Below are 19,356 nucleotides of genomic sequence, written 5' to 3'. Positions count from 1 at the left end.
CGTATAACACACCAACCCACTGTCAGTGCCAATTCAACCTTGACAGCCATCTCAATGACTAGAATATTTATACATTGTAATTTTTAAGTAATAGGCTCCAACACAAATTGGAATGAAGAGGTGACAATTGACAGGCAAAGAAAACATCTGCCTCTGTTTGCATTAATGTAGTTTAAAGGCAAGAATTTGGATAGGGCACAGAAAATGGTTATTAAACTGACAAGATGTAATAAAGAATCAATTATGCAGTAATCTGATCCCAGTGATAACATTCTTGCCCTTTTCTTCTGTTTGCCATTCCTCAGCGTCCATCTCTGAAGAAAGAGCAAGCATGAGCGTTTGACCAATGGCCACGTAAAGAAATGAATGGAGTTAAGTCTGGCCCCAGTTCCACCAAACTACTAGCGCTGCTAGATAATCATGTGAACTGAATCCTTTTTTTTTTTTTCCCCCCCTCCCCTCTTTACTTCCTTTCCTTACTCTTGCTTTTGGCTTTTTCCTCCCAAGAAGAAGGGCAGAAAAGCAGTACAGACACACCTCTGCAGACAAATGGCAACAATGATGAACTATAAGCTGAACCACTTCCTTATTTCCATTGGCAACTCCTTTCTACACCTGGGCCACACAGAGCATCTACAGCCACACAGAGGATCCTACCTTGCTCTTTCACATGGTAATATAATGCATCAGTTGCCTCTCACAAAGGTAGGACTGTTTTCTGTAGGATAGCAGGTTAGTTCTTCAGCCATTGCATTAAGTGGCTACATCAGGATGGGGCAGATACCAACTTTGTTTATTTAGATGACATATCTTCAGATATCTGTGCAAATCGCTCTTTCATCCTATATAACCTACATAGGAAGTGCATGTCGTATTGTTACATGTCGTATAGTTAGAGAACATCAACTGAACTAACTTAAGTCCAGGTTTGTCTCCTGACAGTCAGTCCTCCTCAGGTCCATCACAGGTATGGCTGTTGTTTTCACAGAAGAAAGCCTAGTTCCCCTGAGAACAGACACTGTATTCAGCCTATGCATTCACCTTCCATACAGTCTCTTTTTACCTCAAGGTTGAAGAGCATGTTGAAGTCTGGAATGCAGACATGCTTGTCTTCCATCTTCCTGCGCATATTTTTGATGGCATGGATGGATGTCTCATAGTAGCGGTGGGGCTTCCGCTGGAGTGGAAAGTCTTTTACCCAATTGCTGCAGATCTCATGGAGTTTGCTGAAAACTAAGCGGGCTAGCTTCACTGTCTCAATCTCTGGGGAAGACAAAAACCACAAATAAAAGGCTGAGAGTGTTATTAAGTGAGAATTTTTCTCTTGCATACATTATAAAGATGAAACAAAACCATTTCAGCCAAGCAACTGAGATGGATGTCAGCAGGGAAATTTTGGACAAGAGGAAGCCAAACTCACCAGAAACAGCATTCATCAGTGAGAAGCTCATTGTTTGTGTGTCTTTTTAACTTAAGTATTCCCCTGCGCCTTTGGGGAACTCATTTGCAGCATCAGAAAAAAATGAAAAGCAAATACGTTACCCTCAGTGTTTGATCCCTAGTATAGCTCCACGCAAGGTGGTGCAGCCAGACCACAAAGGCTCCGATAGGAACTTCATCATGGAATATTGTGTTACATACAAAACACACAGGGAAACTACGACCTGTTACGACGATGTATTGTTTTTAGACCAATCTATCCACCACACCACAAACACCTCACTGCAAAACTAAACGAAGAAAGTGGCAAATACGCTACCAAAATTAATAGCATTAACCTGAAGATGTTTCAGCAGTGTACACGTTCAGTAGCCCTTCCAACCTCAACCATTCTGTAATTCTGAGCAAACACTTTCAGGTACCTTCTAAGTTTCATACCATTATTTCCAGATTTCTGAAGAGACTGAGTGTCAAAGAAATCTGCATGAGCAAATGAGGAAACCATAGAGGTCTTAAATTTAAGGAAATTCTGAACTATCATGCCTGAAAAACAATAATTTTAAAATGTGAAAACTCAAGCATTGACAATCATTCTGAAGTTCAGGGAAGAAAAACATGAAGTAAGCATCAGAGAACTGAACACATCCAAATCTCTTTTTTCACCATCATCAACCAAAGGTTGAAATTTCCAACAACAGCAATCCCTGATTGTCAGTCATTCCTGGAAGAGGAATGGCCCAAATCTAGGGAGCAGAGGGGAGGATGAGGACTCCTTTCAGTTGACAGAAATTCCGTGAAGAATCTATAATCGGCATTTACTAGTTTCAGTAATAGATCTACACAAGATGTAGGCTATAATGATCAGGAAGCCGAGATCCCCAGGAATATTCCCCAGCTCTGCTGATTATAAGTGGTTCAAGCCAGGTCAGGCAAGATCAGCCATTAAGCATGGAAGTAAGGTGTATGCGTAATCAAAAGAGGGAGTCCTAGCTTCTCAATCAGATAGCTTTAAGAACAATAGCTGGAAATCATATAATTGGGTCATGTAACCAACACCAGAGTGATGTGAACCAATTCTCCTGCCAGGCCTATGCTGCTATTACTCTTTGCTGAATAATATATTTAAAGAGGGAAAACATACAGCCTGAAATGTCCAAATTACATTTTCCAAAAGAGAATGTCATAGGCTGCCTCCTCCATTTTTTCTAATGGGCATATTTAAAAGGCAAGGGCGTACATTTCCATGTCATATGGCTGTTACAATTCAGAGTGTCACTCTGAAGGAAGAACGGACTGAACCCATTTGCTGTGCTGAGATACTAAATAACCTTCCCCTGCAGGGAGTATGCGTAGTGTCACCATCATCAATAATTGTTGGTCGAGATTAAAACAGGAGAAAGGCCCACAACAGTTAAACCACCCCCTCACAGCTGTAAATTACTCATCAATCGTTAATGCTGCAGCACTGAGCCAGAGCTGACTCAGCTGTCATTGTGGTTGTGTCATGGAGAATTTCATTTCCCTCCTGCTGTTCCTTCAATGCTGCTCTAAAATCCCCAGCACTGGAAGCAGTGCTTAATTATACCACAACTAGTGGGAAATCCAACTTAGGCATTATTGTTCCCAAAGATGGTTGACTTTTTCTAGAGCAAAACTGGTGTAGGGAGGATACCAGTAACCAGATTCTGTTTCTTGGTACTTGGTAAAATTTAAGACCTCTCTTGAAAATTTGGGCAGTGTGACAATAGAGATCAGAATTCAGGTTTGTAGACATTTTCATCAAGACAGTGACCAATATATTCCTTAGTCTGAGAACTCCAGTTTCTGACTAGTCAACAACCTCTTTGTGTCTTGGTTACAGAAATCCCATTTCTGCTCCGCCCTGAACCTAAATTGTATTCTGGTTATTCCACAACACCTAGTATCTGGAAAGACTGTGTAATGAGACTCTGGGATCTGCTTTGTGAAGTCTGTTGGATATTTTAGATACCTCCAGCAAGTAACACAGTCCAGCCTCTTTCGGAAATTCCTCAGCAACGCTGAACCCCCATGTGAACATCTTCCTCCACCAAAAAGAAAACTAAACACTCTTAACTTGTAACCTGACCTTTCCAAAAGGAAATCAAAAGTCTGTCCATTTTCTTTCAAGCTCTCTTACTCCTCCCCAGTTCAACTGGTACAGAAGAATCAGTCATGGCTTATACTTCTCAGATTTTTGATTTCCAAAGATGCATGGTCAGATCTGAATATGGCAAGTCTATATTCTTCCATTCCTACATTTGTGGGCTCAAAGCAGTTTTCTTTCCTTTAAGATTAGCATTCTTTTTTCATGAAGCTTCTACTTTCCTTTCTGTCAGCACACCAATAACTTCTTTTACCAGTCATAAATATGCAAGATGATTCGTCATGTTGCACTACTCGGCATGAAATGTGTCACAAAGGAAATTTAGGTTCTCCCCCCAAACCCAGCAAATTCAAACTCGAGGCAAATCAGCTAAATGTCTCCTTATATTATACAGAGTAAAAATCTTGCCGGACTGCTAAGACTGACATAGAATTGGATCTCAAACCAGCAGGCTACATTCAACTTGGTTTCACACTCTACAGCAGTCCAAAAATCATTAGAATAAGTAGTGCTTTCTGAACACAAAATTTCAAGGTATAGAAATCCCAGTTCCATCACCTGCTACAGTATCCTTTGCTTTCTTTCAAAGCATGAAAGTCTCCCCATATAATATCAGCTGGAGGGAACTGTCAATCTCATTCATTTGCCAAATCTTGTACTTCTTGAGCTAACGCTCTGTTTGGAAAATTATGATTTCTGCTATATTATATATATTATGTGAAGTTGCAGCATTCATATAAAATCACTGCTTTACTATGGTTCAGAAAACATTCTCTATTTTCCTCTCTCCCTTTATTTTCCTATTTTAATGCCTTACACGGCATCTGTAAAGGTATATATTATCTTCAAGCACTTTCTATATGACAAGTCATCTCTACATACTGCATCTGGAGTTCCATATTTTTGGTGCCTGCTTTAGCCTGTACACATATCAATCTATGCTTGCTGCTTTGTACTACAGATTTAAAAATATTTAAATGGAAATTTCTGAAGTTTTTTTGTGGTTTTTTTTTGAACTCTTTAAATATTCTGTGTGGAGGCTTAGTCAACATTTCCTTGGAGACTGTCAAATATTTATGCAAGTCTCAAAGATCTCAATTTGAAATTAATGAAGGCTGCTCAGCCAGAACAATGACAAATCTATTCTATTTACCTGCTCAGCAGAAGGAGGCAGCAGTACATACAAAAACAGAGCCCATAGCACGTTCTACTTTCTCTCAGGTTTGCAGAGGCCTCTTAGAAGTACACCAGAATCTCCCTCTTTAAATAGCGAGATTTATCTCTCTTACTTATCCCCAGAATCATTTACCTCTTTTTATCAAAAAAGGCATGTACACAATGCTTTGGTGATTATGTATTTTCCAGATGGAATGACAGAATTCCTGTAAATAGATGTGATGAATATTGCTCTTCATCATAATGAGCATCCTATAAAGTTTTTCAAGGCTGTTTAGTCAGCAGAATCCTGAAACGATTTAGGATGCATGGCCTTGAGGTGGATGATGGAAAAATCTTATTAGCCAAGAGAAATAAATGAAGAAATTTTCCTCTTAAGCACAAAAACATCTTTATATGGGATAATGTTATCTTCACCGAAACTATTAAAAACATTTAAAGTCTTGATAAAAACTCTTCTGACGGAAACAGTTCAGAATTCTCTCCTTCTACCTATATTTGGCTTTGCTCTAAGGATGAAGGAGGACAACTGGTGTCTGCCAGCAAGCAGTAGGACCACATAGTCTCAAGTCCTTATAAAGGAAATAAGGGTCACCAGATACAGTCCTAGGCCTTATGGAGATGCACTTAAAAGTAAGGAGTGACTTCCATCTGGTCTTAAGGAGCAAAAACGCAATAAAAAGACTTGAGTAAAACCAGAGAAAAGCAATAAAAATAACAACAACAATAAAAAATAATTCAATGGTAAAAGCTGAAACTAAACAAATTAAGATTCAAAAATGAGAAAGCTTTGACTTCAAAAGAAATTAGCCACTAGATCTATCTAGAGCAGTGGTGAACTCTCCAATGATATTTTTAGATTACAACAGGACATTCATTTACAAAAGGAGCAAGTCAAACCTCATAACTAGCTAGTAGTAGGAACCAATTTGGGGAAAAATAGTACTATTCAACTGCTCAGATTAGATGAATCTCTGTAATCACTACTGACCTTAAAATCTATGAATTATCTGCAAAATATACATATCATACTGTCTGGTATACAGTGTAAATGAAAGATCCATACCACATAAAATTGTATGTTACTATGCACAGATGTACTCACGTATGATCCCATCTGTACTGTCCACATGCTTTGGTAAGTAGTGCACTGAAAGATCACTCTGAAGGACTTCATCCGAAGTTGCTCTAGCTAAAGCAGCAGCCAAAAATGAAGGACAATTACTGAAAAAAACAAGAAAACAAAAAGAAACGCACAAGAAGATATTTTCATCTGATTTAGCAAGATAACTTGCAATCAGGGTAACACACAACAACACTTTTCTGTAAATAAACTCAAATATGAATGTTGTCCAAGACTTGTAAAGATAATACTGCAAATTCTGCAGGCAGAACCTTCTCACCACGTGAATTTTAGTAGGCGCACTTCACTTTTGTTTCCTCTTAGGCTTTAATGCTCCATTTCATATCCTTTATTTGCTTTTCAAACCAAGACTTGAACCTACCTGCAGAGTTTATCTTGCAACACTTGCTTAGCACATATTTTCTCCATGCACATTATTCATTTATCTCAAGCCCACTCTGTCCAGTTTCTTAAGCTTCTCTTAAGAATTTGAAATAGGTTTCTAAGGCTAAAGAAGCCCTCGTTTTTCAAAGTTTCCAAAGCTTACCAAAGGGCACTGAGAAAAGTTAATGCAAACCCATACAAAGTTGTTGTGCATCATATTAAAAGTGAATTAAGCTCCCTTGTGAATGATCTCTGTCAAGAGTAAAGTGGCTTTAACTCACTGTAGCTTAATTAAGCTTAATATCTCCCAAGGTTAATTAATCTATAGCGAACCAAGGCCACTTTACATGCACACGCTCTTATTCAAGAGGAGTTTAATACCCTTTAATTTATGCACAGCCTCATTTTTCCTGTTGGTCTGCCTTAACTTTTCCAGGTGTCTCTCGCTGACATAGCCTGAAACTTCCAGTTTCATGGTTAACACTTAAGACAACAACGTTCTGCCTAAGACGTATCTACCTTTGCAGAACCGCACAGATACGTAAACCAGTTTTAGTCTCAGAAACAGCCCATCAGCAACAGAATTCTAAGTCAGCTAATTCACCTAGCCGAGATACAGGCAACAAACAAATACATTTCCTTAACCTATTTCCTCTGCTTAGGCCCAGTATGTTGGTTCTTATGCTTTCACCACAGCTGGAGATGAGATATTAGCATAGAAGCACCTCCCACTAGATCTAGAATGGACAAACATCTACGCACAAAACACGCACTTGTCAGACTTCATTCTGGAGCCCAAGAAGCATGTGGTGACATTCATTTGTATTCACATTTGGTAGGCTGCCCGGGAAAGACAACTGCAGTCCTAAATTGGCCCATGTACTGTCACTTCAGTAGCAAAAACTGAATTCCAGAAAAACCTTCAATTAGATTTATCGTAATTGGTGGTTTCTGAAAGGCCATTTTGCCATAATTTTCCAGATACTTGATACCAAGTGTTGTCACAGACAGTAGGATTATGTAACAGGTTCAGAAAGCGTACACAAAATAGGTCTTCCAACGCTCATTATTTACTATTCAACATACCTGTAAATTATTTAAACGCAGGAATAGGAATAAACATCTTTTTCCAAGGGATACATTATCATGAGACAAGTTCTGACCCTCAAAGTTATGCAGAAAGCCACTCGTTCTGTTATTGCACCATCAACAAGAGCATTTCCCAGAATTAGCAGTTGAGCATTCAGCTCACGCAGCGCCTCCAGACCTCAGCAATGCGCGCACTAATGAGGCATGACTGCGTGAGGAAATCGGCTGTCTTAGGACTGGCTCTTCCCAGCACAATAGGAGAACTCCGATCTTATTTACATACAGCAATGGTAAGAGTAACGAGTAAGAAGAAAATAGGCTAGGATCTCCTTTACTTCTAGTGCCTGTAGAAGTTAATTTTCTACCTCGTCTTGCGTGCCTTTATTTAGCTCACAAAGAACAGGTTTTAAATTTCTATTATTAGTCCCAAAACTCCGGAGCAGCGATGCTGGTTACTGTTCATGCTACGTACAATTTCCATGTCACAACAAAAGCAAGAGGTTACTATGCCTGAGATAGATAGAATAGTTATGTCAACAGAGCTAGCAACACTGTGAGAATAGCATTCTGGAAAAATGCATAGTTACTTGTTAATGTACAGCCTAAATAAAAACAAAGCAGAAGCAGAAGAATCTGTGCTGAAAGGATTTATAAACACAAGCCTCTCAGACTGAGCTCGCTTCAGATAGGAAGGAAATTGGCTGTGGTAGCACCTGCAAGAATCTGAGCTTGTTTCCCAGGCCCAGGCTTACTCTCACCAGTCAATGTAGAAACCTGTCAGGAAGAGCAAACTTGTTCCCTCAGACTTCCTTGTGTCACTTATAAACGACCCCTCAAGAGAGTCCACTGATGGGCAAATAGGGAACCTCGTTAAGAATTAAGGCAAAGACAGTGGCTACAATGGAGATATAGGACCTAAAAAGCACAGGAATATTTTCCCTCAGACAGTGGGGGGGACCTCTGTTCTACTGGGGGGGGGGGAGGGAGGGAGGCCTAACTATGAAAACAAGGCATGCCCCATCATGAGCATCCAGAGCTGAAATTTTGGATTTTATTATTTTAACTTTAGTGACAGATCGGAAAATTGGAAGGTGCATTTACAGTGTGCATAGCTGGTCAGAGCATTTCCCCAGTCAGTCTGCCAGTGCTATTTATATGTCCCTACAGACTACTTAGGTGATGCTAGCAGTTTCATACAGGAGTTCTTTATCTTACCAAAGCATCTATTTCCATTACAATACTAAACCTACACAAAAAGCCACTAAGGATGTTATTAGATAAATTAGAGGTTTTAAAAGTATATCCTTCCTGATTCTTTGGCAGTGTGGGTGTGTTTAGCACCCCCACAGTTGCATTGCAGCAATCCTGGGATAACTCGGCTAAGGTAATAAATCAAGCTTAGAAGTGGGCAGTTTCCATCAATTAAGGTTGAGAAAAACAGTCTAAAGTGGGCTTAACTCAGCCCACGTATTATTATGTTACCAGCTTAACACACAACTCTCCTCCTTGCTGAGAGCATTAGAGTGATGAAGACTTTCCAAACATTTTCTCTGAGCTATTCCTCTGGGTTCTAAACCCAATATAGGATCTCCTACTAAAAAAAGAGAAGGCAAATTTAAAATTCTTATTGCATAAAAGTTCACCATTGGGGTCTGAGTGACTTATCAATTTTGATGGAAAAGACAGAGAAAATAAATCAGATGAAGGCTTTCCTTTTATGTCTGGCCGTTCTTTGTCCTAATAATAACAACTGCCTGCCAAAGAATTAATTGCCCTTGACATTTGTTCATCACAAAGCTTCTTATGCAGCCTTTATAGGACTATGCAATGTAAGCAGTGAAGTGACCAGTTGGAGACAGATGACTTCCTCTTCCTGATTAGCGCAACACAAAATTCAATTCTCTTACTTCTCTCCTGAGAGGAATTTGGTTCAATTACTTCTCTCTTTCAACAACAAGGAATAGTAGACTGCACAGGAGTTTATAACTTCTTTTAAAATGGATTAGATTTTGAAGTCAAACTGCTGTCAGGCTACTTGCTTCATTATTGTTATACTGAGGAAAGTGAAGAATCAGGTCTAGTACCTTTGGTTTTATCACAAAAATGAACATTCAGATGAGAACCTACAGCATCCCACGAAATAACAAAGATCTCTGCCTGAACAATAAAATACTCTCGCACGAGCAGTTCAGCTGTCCTCACACCATCTGTTGCAAAAAACAAAGAAGCGACAGACAGGATGTGTATGGACATTGGAGGTGTATTGTGTTCTGCACCTGGCATAAGTAAGGATTACCTGTCTGCTGGCTGAAAATAAATTCTTCTGCCACATTCTAGATGTTCAAATCTTATTAGTCATTAAGTTATGACAATTAGAATTTGGGAGGGCATGATCTTGTTTAGCAGAGAGCTGAGAGCTAGAATGCCTATGTCTATTCATAGCCATGCCACTAACTCAGCAGTTGACCTTGGCCAAGTCACTTCACCACTCAGTCCTTCAATTCCTCATCTACAAACAAGGGATGATAATGTCATTTCCTGGGGGAGGAGGAGGGGGGCTGTAGGAGGCTTAATTTAATGTTTGCAAAATACTTTGAGATTTCTAGATAAGAGCACATCTAAAGGGCAAAATATCATGATAGTGGCAGATGTTTCCAATCTATATATGCTTTATGGAGCACTCATACTTTTTCTTGCTCCATCTTGTCTGTTCTTACATGATGCCAGAAATTCTAAGTGGAATACAAGGCAGACAAGAGCTCTAGATAGGCAGATCTCATCTGATGCGGGCTGCTGACGTATATCATAACAACTGCATGAAGTAAACACATTTTTAGAAAAGTTAAAGCATCTCAAAAGGGAAAAAACCCTGAGAGAGAGAGAGAGAGAGATCAGGTTCTTAAAACTCAGTAACGCTTGTGTCCTTAGAGCATTAGACATAGGACCGCTGATTAAAAGTCTAGAAAAATGATGATGCAGGTCCATTACTGCCACTTGCCAAAATATACAATTAGGTGTTATCGATGCTGAGAATACTTACGCTATCCCAGTCCAGTGTAACTGATGTGGCATCACTGACACAAACAAAGCAAGAAAAATGGACCAAAATGTACTTGTGCCTTTCAAAGACAAAAATGGCCAGTAAATCACAAAACATGTAATATTCCTATTACCTTAAGAGCTCCCTAACTATAGAACACCATTGTTTTAGTTGGAATGAAATATGATTTAAATAGAAATGCTATTAAATCTGCTGAAACACAAAACAAATCCACAAGGAAACAGTAAAAAGCATTGTATATAGTCAAACACAGGAATCCAAGACCGAGAACATGACCTGAAAAGAAGCAAGTACAGCGTATTCCCATAAGGGCTATAATTTACTGTTAGTAAAAGACTTTACGGGGATGACAAGCTAACTGCACCCTTCCCATAAGGCATTACACTAGTGACAAACACTCCTGTGTTAACGTGGCCTGTTGCAAGTGCTTTTTAGAAAGCAAGTTTTGCAAGGATTCAGTAAAAAAAAAAAAAAAGAAAAAAAAAAAAAGAAAAAGCTCATTTGTCCCCAGCCTGTATTCACAAAAAAATACCAAACTCTCATGAGACGTTTTCCAGATGGAGCTTCTAGCACAGCCTGGAAGCTCTTTGAACAAGTCTTTAAAGTCTGTATCTTTGAAAGATCCCATGTGGTGAACTGCAGCAATAAGGAGCAGAGAAATTATTCAGGCAGACCCTTTCACTCTTTACCCATCCCTCTTTTTAGCTACCTTGTGTTTCGGTGGCCATCCAGGAAGACAGGGTACCGGCTAAGGACTTTGTGTTTCTCTAACCTCTGTAAGTCAGATAGGATTCAGAGGACACAAAAAGGAATATTTTGTTAAGCAGTCCTTACACCCTGAAACGATTACTGCTGTATCTTCTAATTATGCCAAGAGAATGTTATTTCCAGCTCCCGTCCCTGCAGGTTGCCCTCTCCTTACTCACAAAGCACAGCTCTCTCCTATGAGCACACCAGTCTGATCTGACCTATGCTGTTTTTCCACTTTTCACAGCTGGCAAAAGCTTTGAGGTTATTTAAAGGCTGGCCATGGTGGACAAATGGATTATGTTATGGATTATTATGGCTTTCCTGACCTGCGGTGAAACCCTGCACTAGATTTTAGCTGCTGCAGTTTCCTTTTGAAAAGATTGCATAACCAAAGCTCCTTGAGAAGTCATTTGAGCTGGCAGTGTTGAGACAGTAAAGATGCTTGATAAATCTGTTTCAGGGAGCTGGAAATGTGCTACACAAGGAAGCTGCTATCTATAGGCTTCACAGAGACAGCTGCCCAGTCAGATTCAAAATGAATCTGTCCTTGTGGGGACACAAGTTGTAAGGAACACTCATACAATACGCAAGTATTACAAAAAATACACCATTTCTCATGTGCTCGTAATACCCATATTATATATAGACAATGCAATGTTATCTTTTTTACAGAATATTTAGCCTTTCACATTATACTCACTGCCATACTCTAGAGATCACATTAGAGTACGATCAAGTTTACATAGACATTATCCTGCAGATAAGTATATCTTAACTAGACTTAAAAAAATAGAGATGCACTGCTCATCAGATAATGCTTTCAGCAGCTGGATTAAGATGTTTCAATACACACATCAGATTTATAGTATTTGTCACTATTTTGTAACATCTGTTTATTACTTGACAAAGTATCTACAGAGGCTATGATCTCAAAAATATCCAAAGGCTCCACAGTTAAATAATGTGAATAAAATTGCTTTCATAGGCACAATAATTTCCCTTTGCAATTCCTTATTAGGTCTGGAGATTTTTGCTGATGGTGAATAAGAGAAAAAAATGCTCATGAAAGCATGCCTGCAAGAGCATGGCTTATAAATTCTTTTATCTGACTACTTGGGAGACCCAGCTGCAAAGGGATATCCCAGCTCATTTCTCCAGTCAGCTGAAGTGGAAGGCAGCTCAAATTCCCAGCCTCTGGGGTCTGGCCGCAGCTGGCACTAGATTTATCAATGGATGCCAAACCTAAGATCAGCCTCCTTTCCAGCTACGCTCATACACAGACACAGACACAGACACAGACACACACACACACACTCTTTCACATACATGTTTCAGAACCTGTCTTGGACAGCATTTCCAGCACACTGTTACGAACACCTTTCTCACTAAAAGTTAGGCCAAACAGGAGAAGCAATGCCACTAGCAGCAGGAAGAGCGAGCCCTGACCCCCTGCAGATGTGCACGCTCTGCCCCTTGACTCTCCTCTCCAACACCACCAGTTTCCCTGGAGCACCCCCCGGCTGCAGCACCATCTGTTTCACACAACGAACAGCCCGTGCTGGGGCTGAGCAGACACTAGCTACGTGCCGACTGCCCCTCTGACGCTGCCAGACAAATCCATCAGGGCTAAGTACTCCCTTCCCTACCTTTACCTTGGAGGGCCCATTCTCGCCTACTCTGCCACCAATTTCCAGAAAATGTACAGGTATTTAATTAGCTTTCAGTCCTCAACCCATCTTTCAAATTTGACTGAAATTGGCCAGCAAGGTTACATTTGTTGATGGGAGGGACCTGACAAGTGGACAGAATGTGCAATCATAAAAGCCTTGTTCCTTTACAAACCAGACTTTTGAATTTCACTGTTCAGAATGTTTCTAAAGTTTTAGTCTATGATACAGATCATTAAAGGGATTTGTCATTTTAAAATGACAAGGGAGGTCTACCATACCATGAACAACTCTTAAAAAATACGATGAATTTTCAAGGAGCTGAAAGCAGAAATAATGCAAGAAGTGGAATTCCCAGAGATGATTGTATGATATTCTTCATTACATCAAAGAGTTCAAGATAGAAAGTTTACTACTGAAAATCATATTCCAGGACCGGAGACCTTTAGAGCCGCATTTTATCCATCTGTTATTAAACGACAGGTAAGCTAAGAATTTGAAGGAATGCAAAGAGAGACTTTTTATTACAGAGAGAGACCAGCATCCATGAATTTTAGATAGATACAGACTATAGCTATTTCAAAATTAATGCAGACTATGTCAATACATCAGTCTCCTCTCTAAAGCATAAGCTTTTCTGCCTGAGCAGTTGGATTCTGAGGGATTAGATAGTCTTCTATTAAGTTTCAGTTAGTTATATGATGCAATTTATAATAATACTTTTTATAATTTTGTGAAGTTATACAAAAGCAGAAAGTCACATATTCAACTGGCATTTATTATAATTTAGACCTCTAGGGCTCAACTGTGTAAGAGCGACCATACAGTAAAATAATCTATATTTATCCTATCATTAGCCAAAATCAGAATTGTTTATTGGAATCACCCAATCAAATATGACTTTCAGGATTTTAGATGAAGTTAAACCAAGATAAAGTTCCTTCTGTTTTTTTATTGTTGCCATTTCACAAAGATTATTTTGCTTATTTACATGGTGCATTCTCTGCTCAAACAGAAATACTGAACTATTGAGTGACATACATACATAGTATCCAAAATCTTCTGACTACCATTCCAAAAGCCATCACTGCCTACTTAGCACCCCAGTACTTGGAGCAATAATGAAGTCTGCATCCATGCAAGATGCATGCTTATCTAAAGAAATACATTTCTTAACTGGAAATCCAATGTCAACAACAATCTTCTCATAGCGAGTCTCTCTGCTAGACTGGGGCCTATTTAAAAGCTCTACAGGATGTTTAAAGTTTCATTGATTTTTCTCTCTTTGCTCTCCATCAATTTGAAAGTTAGCATAATTCAATATCTTCCTACTAGCTTTATTAGTAAAGAAAGGAATCCATGTTCCAATCTGTGCTGCCTTACTGGAAAAAGTAATTTAATTTTACATCTGAAAGCGTGCCAACATCAGCATAAAACCATATACAATATACATAAAATTTAATTTATAAATTCTGTGTTTTGTCTAGCTGGAATGAGATGCCTTCTAAAATCAATGAGAGTGTGTTGGCATTTGCTCTGAAGTTGTTTACATATATTCTTTTTATTCCAGGATTTTTATGTCTGAGTCGGAGTTTTTGGTGATTTCCCTCTTAACAATACCATACTAATGAAACATTATCTAGAAAAATTCATGTTGCAGGAGAATTTGTTACAAGAGGCAAGCTTTGCCCCTAAAAGTTTAGGCATATCACATACTTACCACTGATTCATCTCCTATTTTTTCTACCAGTTAAAAATACACTTTCTTTGGTATGTCCCTTAACCTGATGGGATGTACTGTACAAAGAAACAAAAGTTTGATAAGAATCATTCATTGCAGAGCATCTGTTTTATTTCAGATCAAATTAACATGCTTAAGTCCTCCAATTACTTGTCATAAAGACAAATGCATCATACTGTATTATAGTTTACTATCTGATTTCAAACAAATGAAACAAAATGCTACATAAAGGCACATACTGCTCTCTTCATCAATAACTCTACTGATGATCATAATTAAGGCAAATAGTTATAAAATGATTTCTTAAAAAAAAAAAAGATGAAGATAATGAATCTACAGTGCCCATTCAAATGAACAGCTTTCAGTAACATCACACTTAAGTGAAATCTACAGAGCTACTCCCCAAATAATTGTGCTTGTACCGTAATATTTGTTTTTACGTAAACTACAAAAAGTAAAGGCTGCTGGCTAGGATTTTAAAATGACAGTTGATCGTTTAACTTCTTTCAACCCATTGGATAAATTTCAAATATAATGCAAAATACACTCCAGAAGATTTATGACCACTGAGTCGGCAGAGAACGTTCTCTCTTTTCTGACTCTCATGCAACAGAGTTCATTGTAAAAAATGGCTTGGCTGTTTATGCCAGATGTAAGATTAGATAATTAGTCAACCGAGTCCTGGATGTCAACTCTTTTGTGATACAAAATTTATTCCAAACACTCCATTTATAATCAGTTGACTTGCAAAAGCAGTCTACTGTTATACAGTAATACATCTTACATGTACAGCCAAATATCTGCCACTCAGTTGTAGCATATTCTATTTCTGATTTAGCAATACCCTGCCTGATCTGAGCCCTTCCCAAGACTTATTTTTTGTCTATAAAATGGGGATAATAATATTGACCTTTGAAAAGCAATTTCAAATCTAATGATGAACTACGCCAGGAAGGGCTGAGTATTATTAATTAACCCAAAACCACGACTGGAACAGGAGAACTGCAGTTCAATCACTTGCTCTGATCACCAGAAAACACTGTTGCTCTTTTGCCCTACCTTTCTCTTGAGTATGACATGCAAGATAATCAAACGTAAAAGCAAATATGAAAAGCCTACACAGCATATTTCAAAATAGTTTTACAGATAAACATATAGCAAAAATGTATTCAAATATTATACACTAGGGCAAACTAAAGATATAATTGTAACCCGAATTTTAAAATTACTGACGTTGATGCACACAGAACAAGACACTGGAGGGGGGGAAAGGGGCTCTAAGATCAGTGTGTACGCTCTGTTATAGGAATAAATCTCTACTTACTTCAAAAGATCACCTCCTAATTCCCACTGTCACTTGTCCTTTGCAGAAACGCAAAGAATATTGGCAGTAGAGTTCTGTTTTTTTTCTTCAGAGAATAATCAAAATGTTTTAGGCACTCTGTTTCACATTTAAGTCCCAAATGCATTCTGTTCTACTGAGCTACATAGTTATTTCAGTCATTCTTAATAAATAACAGTTGCCAGTAGTAGTTAAGCCAACAAAGCTGAATTATTTATAGGGCTGAGGAACAGAGAGGCAGATAAAATGCATTAGGGCTTTCAGTTGTTCTTGCCTGAAAGACACAATGGCAGCTTTTAGACATTTCTCCACAAGCTGGTACTGTAAAACATTCTGCTTCCAATCTTGGTCTTAAAAATCTCCAAACCTACCACTACCCATCTTCAGTATTCACATTCATGAAGAGCAATTAAGAGATATCCTCCCAAATATAGCACATTATTTTTAAAAACTGGCAAGGAATTGGATTTCCACAGGTCATGTTGGAACTACAATTTAGCATTTTTGAACACTATTTAGTTATTTAGATACGATCTAACATGGTTCTATACCTCTAGTTAATGACCTAGAAATAAGTCATAGTGTTAAATTTGTTAAATTTCCTCTTCTCCTTTGTCTATATTTCCTCCTTCCTTATGGAGGAAAAAAAGTACAGCTATCATCTTCATTTTACAATGACAAATCCAGCTTCGCATTCAGAATGCAAAGTGGAAATCCCAAGTCCTGTCTCTCCTCTATGCTTGTTTTTTTAAAGGGACTGTACCACAAAACATTGAAAACATTAAAAACAGGAAGAGAAGTTATCTTGACAACACTTGACAAACAGTAGTCGAGGTTATGCTCTTTGTGGCTTAACAGCAAGATACATTCAAAAATATCTGTCTTGACTGACTGATAGGATAACATGCTTCTGCCTACCTAGCTACGGGTACAAATTTAGGGAACATCTTGCATTCCCACTATGTACTGACATCATAGGGAACTGCACCAGTGTGAAATACATAATCAGTCTCAAAAAGAACAGTGCCCACAAACGGCAAGGAGAGATTTACACTCAAATGCTGCAGAGAGAACTGGTGGAGTAGTTATAGCAACACAGGCTTAAACCAAACAGCTTTCCTCTTTTATTTCACCTTTCACTTTGTATATGGATCTATTTACAGTAGGAAATGCTGAAAATTGTACCATCTCTGGAGAGTAAAGAGAAGAAAAAATTGAAAACCTGGAGAGGTTAAAAACAAGGGAGGGGGATGGGGAAAAATCACTTTTAGCTCGTGTCAGGGTATAAGGGTATTAAGCGTATGAAACTGACTCCATCGTTTGCTAGATTGTAGGAAGGAGCCATAATACACAAACTGCCAAGCAAGCTCAAGTAACATGGGTCTTTTTGTTGTTCTCTACTCCCCATTCCTTGGCTTGTCTTCCCAACTCTCCCAGTTCAGAGAATTACTTACAATTTGCATTATGATTTTACTGAGACGGTTGTATTGAATATGCTATATGCCACACGAGTGACCACGCTCAGAAGAAAAAGAATATGGCTTTTGCTTTGGGTAAAGCAGGTCCTGAGCCTGCATAACACACAGCTTGCCTGCAGTATCCATCTATATATAGCTCTTTCTGCGCACAAAGGCTATATGGATTGATTCTCAACCAGCTGAGGATTTCAAAAAAGTCTGCGGCGTGCTGTAGAGTGTCTCCCATTCTGAAATGTACAGTGAATTATTTAAAACTTGGAAAACGTTCCAGAATTATTTCCAGCACAATTTAAAAACAAATCTATATTTATACTCCAGTCACTGTTATAAAGTCAAATGAAAATAAGAGCTGTCACCTTTTATAGCTGGTAATGACATTACAAAGTAAATCTCATAAGATTATAGAAACTGTGTTTCTACCAATGGACTTTTCAACACAAACTCTAGAGGGCCTTTCACCAAAAATTGGTGCTTTGTTTATGTGCAGGACTCGATCATTTTTTTAAATCTTGTTTGCTGCATTTTGTTTTGTATGAGCAATGCTGGATTAACCATTTGTCCCATATCAGAGGTAACACTGCTGCCCCCAATCCATTCCAGTTAATGTAAGAATACCTCTTCTTTCTCCCTGTTCCCCCTCAAAGAAAATCGGTATCTTCTCCTATAAGTTTATTATTATTAAACTAGTGACCATTTCAGCAGGCAGGCAAGCTCTAAATATAAGAAAGAATCTGTTACGTAATACTTCAGGAAGTGAGGCAGCACACAATAGCCTATAGACAACACAAGCCTGAGTAAAATGAAAATGGAAACGTGATGAAAATCAGTGTCATTGTCTTCCCTTGGCCTGGTGCCTGGACTTAAGTCTATCCTGCATACAATTAAATATACAGTGGAATGTGGAATCACATAATGTATGTGTAAAAGTTTGGGTTTTATTTTTATGGAAGATAAACAAATGCAAGCAAACAACATTATATGGAGGTTAATTTGGGATCTGGCAAAAACATACTCAGATCAGAAGATATCTTCCTCAAATACAACAGAACTTGTTTGAAGCGGCATGAACTAGGCTTGTAAATAATACACTAGTGGGAACTGACTCACCCGCAGTGATGAGTAGGCTCAAAGCTTCTTCAAATGGAGCAGTGTCACAGTTATAATCAGCAGTTAAGAGAGTTACTTAAGAATCACACTATCAATTACAATGGTAATACATATTCAGGAAGTAACTGATATGCAGAGAGAGAGAATATGATATCAAAACATTAATAAAAAATAGTGAACCTTTGGAGACAAATTATTATCTTCTATATATACAGTGCTTTATACATTCCCTAATCTGAAAATGAATGATTACTTCTACCAGCACTGACATGCAGGCCACCTTGGATGAAAAAGCAGTAGATTACTAACAATGGATAGAAACTTTACACAACTGCTTTGGACAAGCTGTGAGAAATGGACTACCCTAGAAACAACAGTGGAAATCTACATAGGAATTGAAGTTATCCAAGCTAAAATTTAGCCAGAACAATGTGAATATCGTCTTGGCTTACTACCCGTACAGTGGGATTTTCAGTGAAAACAAGAAGGGTTAGAATCATCCATCTACCTTGATATGTCATTCACCAGTCTATATCATCATCTGTCATCATGCTTTAGCACCATACTGAGACACTGACTTGAAGAGGAACACTCAATACAGGCCTCTTGACCAAGTGCTAGATCACTTCCTGGCTTGTACTGATCTGACAGCTAAAGTTCTAAATAGTGTCCAAGAAACTCCATTATTGTTATTTTTAATCACGTTCAGTATAACGTGCCCAATCGCTCCGCATAAACTGCCAACCCTGCTCCTAAGTACACTAGCAATACTACAGCTGTGGACCACGGGAAATCACAGTGCAAGTAGTCAGACTTCAGCTATTCCAGAAGACCCCTCTTTCAGAATCAGGGCTAAGTATAGTTGAGAGACTA

General features: G+C 38.6%; 1 protein-coding gene across 1 annotated transcript in view; it reads right to left on the bottom strand.

Moving 5' to 3' along the window:
- Nucleotides 1-19,356, bottom strand: part of PPM1E (protein phosphatase, Mg2+/Mn2+ dependent 1E) — a 71,919-nt gene that overhangs the window by 6,839 nt on the left and 45,724 nt on the right. The window contains exons 2-3 of the mRNA XM_068909307.1: nucleotides 5,847-5,965; nucleotides 1,064-1,263 (exon numbers count right to left, since the gene is read on the bottom strand). Coding sequence (XP_068765408.1) covers nucleotides 1,064-1,263; nucleotides 5,847-5,965 — 319 coding nt within the window. The remainder of the gene's footprint in view (nucleotides 1-1,063; nucleotides 1,264-5,846; nucleotides 5,966-19,356) is intronic.

Source organism: Struthio camelus, chromosome 16 (assembly GCF_040807025.1).
Source record: "Struthio camelus isolate bStrCam1 chromosome 16, bStrCam1.hap1, whole genome shotgun sequence".
Taxonomy (NCBI): Eukaryota; Metazoa; Chordata; class Aves; order Struthioniformes; family Struthionidae; genus Struthio; species Struthio camelus.
Note: the sequence above shows the minus strand (reverse complement) of the source record. Positions and strands in the feature narration are given on the sequence as shown.